General features: G+C 33.0%; 1 protein-coding gene across 1 annotated transcript; it reads left to right on the forward strand.

Moving 5' to 3' along the window:
• Window positions 1–1,264: 1,264 nt before the first annotated feature.
• LOC121987308 (glucan endo-1,3-beta-D-glucosidase-like) lies at window positions 1,265–2,153 on the forward strand. The gene is made up of 4 exons (XM_042541169.1): window positions 1,265–1,420; window positions 1,507–1,535; window positions 1,608–1,842; window positions 1,939–2,153. Exons 1-4 carry the CDS (start codon window positions 1,315–1,317, stop codon window positions 1,962–1,964), a joined length of 396 nt encoding a protein of 131 aa, XP_042397103.1. The 5' UTR covers window positions 1,265–1,314; the 3' UTR covers window positions 1,965–2,153.
• Window positions 2,154–4,645: the final 2,492 nt, after the last annotated feature.

The raw sequence follows: 4,645 nt of genomic DNA on the forward strand, positions 1-4,645 counted from the left end.
TTTGGACATCTTGAATCTTGGATTCAATTGAGCCTCCTCATCTTCCTCCTTTCTTTCTCATTGAGAAGGACTACAAATTACCCTTCACTCCTGTACAAGACTTTCGCTACATTATAGGAACTCTGACTATAAATAAGAGATACAATGATATTAGCTATGAATTCATGTCAGCATTCAATTTGCTATTGTATCGTTTTCAATTTTAACTTTATTATTGATGATAATTAGATTATGTTGTAGATAGTATCATTTCGTTTAACATTAATTTATCATAATACTTTCATTTAGATCTATTTGGGGATTGTTTTTATATAATAATAATTCTCTATGTAAGTAACTTGGTAGTCATACAAGCTACCAATAAGAGTGATGATCATGTGTATTCATATTAATACATTTGATTAAATTGATTCAATTAAGAATATTATTATAATTGATTTTGAAGTAAATCAATGTTAAGTGTTTAATAGTTTATGCATCATAAAATTTATATCATTTATGTGAAAAGATGTGTCCTTATAACGTTAGAGTAAAGCAAAGAGAATGACATAAATTTATGACGCTCGAATAGGATAAAACGTCTGACCTTCTTACACCTTGTGTCAACTTGAAGTAGATCTATATAATTAACCCTACGATGCTCTTGATTGATTATACTATTGTTCTCAAATATATTAAATAGAAGATCAAAAATAAGGAGTTATCTCTAAGTTATGATGCGATGGTAAAAGTTTAAGAGAGACTTCCTAAATAATCAGATTGAATTGTCCGTCAGAATACATCTGTATTTCTCAATTTATCTTTGGTGGAAATTCTTTATGGGACTAGACCGAATTTCTTTAGGATTAATAACAACTGGATACCCAGGTTACCGAAAAAAATATTTGTATAAATTAAACTTTGTTTACAATTTACAGATTCCCAAACACAATTGACTAGCAATTGATATTCATCACATGCGCCATAATTAAAATATTCATCACACGCACCATAATTAATCAAAATATTCTTTTACTGGTGGACATCACATAGTAAGCCATTAATTATCCATCAATTTGTTGGCTTTCTTATAGTAAATCCTTTTATTATGAATCTTCAATAGGTTTAGATAGCTATAGAATAACGATGATTGAATTATCATTGTGAAATATAAATCCTTTAAAAAGTAGTAATTTGCAAAATTGGCAATAAATCTCAAAAAAAAAAAACATATTACCCCGGAGCATTTATTGAAATTTACAATTCCTCAACTGTGGTCGGTAAAGGCCTTCTTAACTGCCGTCAATTCACAGAATCCTAATAATCATAAATGAAATGTTGCTTCCTGCTGCTACTATACGGATCTCAGAGCACAAAGCAATGGCCAGAAAAACGCTCTCCTTACCGCACCTCCCCTTTGTGTTGCTCCTCATCTTCTCAGGTTAACTCTACATTCCCATCTACCTTAGCTCACTAAATCTTAGAATTTTTCTTCTGATATCTAATTCTGAACTTGTGATATGACAGCGGAGACACTGGTCCATGTGCGAGCCCAGGTAAGTGCGACTCCATCCTGAATTTGCTAGATCACAGGGGGAAAAGGTGGCATGACTTCAATTTTGTTGCAGAAAACTTGGTGCGTGGCGAAGCCTTCCTCTGATGAGGCGACTCTGCTTGCGAACATCAACTACGCTTGCTCTCAAGTGGACTGCACCGAGCTACAGAGAGGAAGGCCCTGCTTTTACCCGGACAGTCTCATCTCCCATGCTTCCGTTGCAATGAATCTGTATTACCAGTCCAGGGGAAGGAACCAGTGGAATTGCTTTTTCAAGAACTCTGCTCTTGTTGTCGCCACTGATCCAAGTAAAGATTAGTCAATGTCAAAACCATTCCCACTTGATTTCGCTTCTGCTTTTAATCATTCACATTGGCATTGCCCTTTTTCTTTTCTTTATTCAGGTTATGGGGGCTGTTTTTATGCCTGATGATGAAAGAGGACTACAGCAGCCGCTTCGGTGATTTGCTTTCAGCATTAGTTTGATGGGACTGGTTTCTTGTTGTTTTGTGTTGAAGAACTCTATGTGAACTCGCATCTAGTTTGCGAATATTGTGTGTTTTTTTTCAAGTATTTTTGCTGAGAAGATTTAGTGATCCGTGGTTACTTTTGCATTTCACCTTCGGATCTGATAACTATACATTCCTTTTTCTCTCCTTTATTAAAAGTTTAAGTGGCGAAATGAAAAACTTAATAAAACACGGGATTGAAGTAGCGTGGCCGTGGAGGAATGATAAATTGTTAGAGAGAGAGAGAGATCTCATCAACTTTTTGACGTGGGTTGGTGCCGTAACATGCAGAGATTCCCTGCAAGAGTTGCAGCTTTTTTTTTTTTTGTTTTTTTTGAGGGAATAAGGAAGAGTGCAGGGTGTGGACCTCCCATTGAGCTGCCATTCCGCTTCAGGTATTGAATGAAAGGGGAACTACGGCAGCAACATGAGGTGTGAGTAGAAAGAAAGGGTGTGGACCTCCCATTGAGCTGCCATTCCGCTTCAGGTATTCAATGAAAGGGGACCTATGGTAGCAACACGAGGTGTGAGTAGAAAGAAAATTGGCGGCCATTTCTGTTTCAGATATTGAATGAAAGAGAACTATGACAGCAGAGATAGAGCTAGACATTATATCAAGAGGGTAAGGCTAGAGCTAGACATTTTATCAAAGAGGGGTGAAATTTTTTTTTTAAGTTCATTATAATATTTCTTACCCACAAAATATCAATGTTAATAACAATAATAATAATATTAATCTAGTGCACCAAAAACTACAAGTAATAAGAAATTTTTTATTCAAAATAAATAACCTAGGAATTAAAGTGATTAGAATCTTAACATTTTGACACTTTATCCATAATGAATTCCATAACAGACAATTTTGCATAAAAAAGGAAAACTTTATTAATTATAAAATAGCTATCATAGTACAAAAAATTTAAAATTATAATTTATATATATACATGAAATTATGAAATAGTATCCATTTATCTTTTTAATACAATTAGGCATTTTAAATTATACTCGACGTTTCTTTATAGCTTTAAATTCATTAATAACTAAGTCAACCCTGAATGTTTGAGCAATTTCTTTTTCAATGTAGATTAGCAATGAATTAGTCAAAAATTCATCTTTCATTTTATTTCGTAATCACGTCTTAACAATTTTCATTACTAAAAACGCACACTCTGTTGTTGCAATAGAAACGGGAAGTGTCAAAATAAATATGATTAATCTATCCACAAGATTGTAACTCTCTGTATTTTTCATCTTCGACAAGACTTGCCACAATTTTGAAAGTATTTTCACATTCTGAAACTAGTGGTTGTGTTGAATATCAAAAGTTCTAATTGATACTTTATATGTAATTTCTCTTGATTAGTGAAATCGTTATGATAAAATTTTTCAACAAGTCTACAAATATTATCAATGTTAAACGACTTGTATCCAGTTCTTGGATCCAGAGCTGAGCTAAGTCGGAGCAATTCTATCACATTTTCATCAAACCGATAATTCATCTCTTGTAATATAGAATCTATTATGCTAGTGAATATATCAATTTGATAATGATTCTCTAAGCTAACATTGTTTCCTTTACGAAGTCGTCCTCTACCAGATCGATGAGGAGAGTTTATATCTAGAATATGTATATCGTGTTTATTGCAAAAACTCTTCACTTTTATCAAATAAATTATTATATTCCAACCAGCCTCTTTGAATTTTTGGATAAGTTCTTTTGTATTAGCAATAACATCCATGACATTTAGTATGTCTTGAGACTTGAATTGTAAAATTCTACAAAGCTCATCAGCCATTTTCGATACTCCAGCGCATGAAATGCAATATAAAAATAAATTCAAATGATGTTAACATATCATAAGCTCCATCAAATGTTGCTCTAATAGATAAACTACATTTATCATTGATAATTTCACTTGAAATAAGAAGAATAAGATCAAATAAATCAAGTTAGAAATGATATCAGGTGAGCCCCCCATTGTGTATCCGCTGGATATTAAGACTCCCAACTTGATTTTTACTTTTTTCCAATCTTGGGCTCATTTATAGATATCAATTTAGCAATTTAGGTGGCATGAGTCATTCATAATTGATCATGTTGCTTAAACGAAGAGTCCACCAAATTTACAATAGCAACAAAGTGTGAAAAAAATGCTCAACAGGTATAGCACTTGAGTGGTTGCTACTAATATTAATTGTAGTCAGTGAGCAAAACAATGGGCATAGTATGCCTAAGGACACTTATTTAAAAAAGAGAGCTTTTAAAACATTCCATTATCCTCTCATCCTTCATCATAACCTTGTCCTCAAATATTTTGTACGATGAGATTATTACGAGAGAGAACATCACAAATTTCTCTTTTTAAAGTTGATGCTTTAGTATCCTCCACATGGATCACATCAAAGAATTTTTCTCGAATAAAATCTTCCTTGTCAAAAAATCTTAAAACAATTGCCATTTGTTCTCTTTTTGATTCATCTCGAGATTCATCAATAATAAGATAATATTTTGCATCTTCAATTTCTTTTCGATGAACCTTTGAATTTTACTCGCATAAAGTGACAATATCTCCTTCTGAATTTGAGGAGAAGTATAGGAAGC

This window comes from Zingiber officinale, chromosome 5B, assembly GCF_018446385.1.
Source record: "Zingiber officinale cultivar Zhangliang chromosome 5B, Zo_v1.1, whole genome shotgun sequence".
Taxonomy (NCBI): domain Eukaryota; kingdom Viridiplantae; phylum Streptophyta; class Magnoliopsida; order Zingiberales; family Zingiberaceae; genus Zingiber; species Zingiber officinale.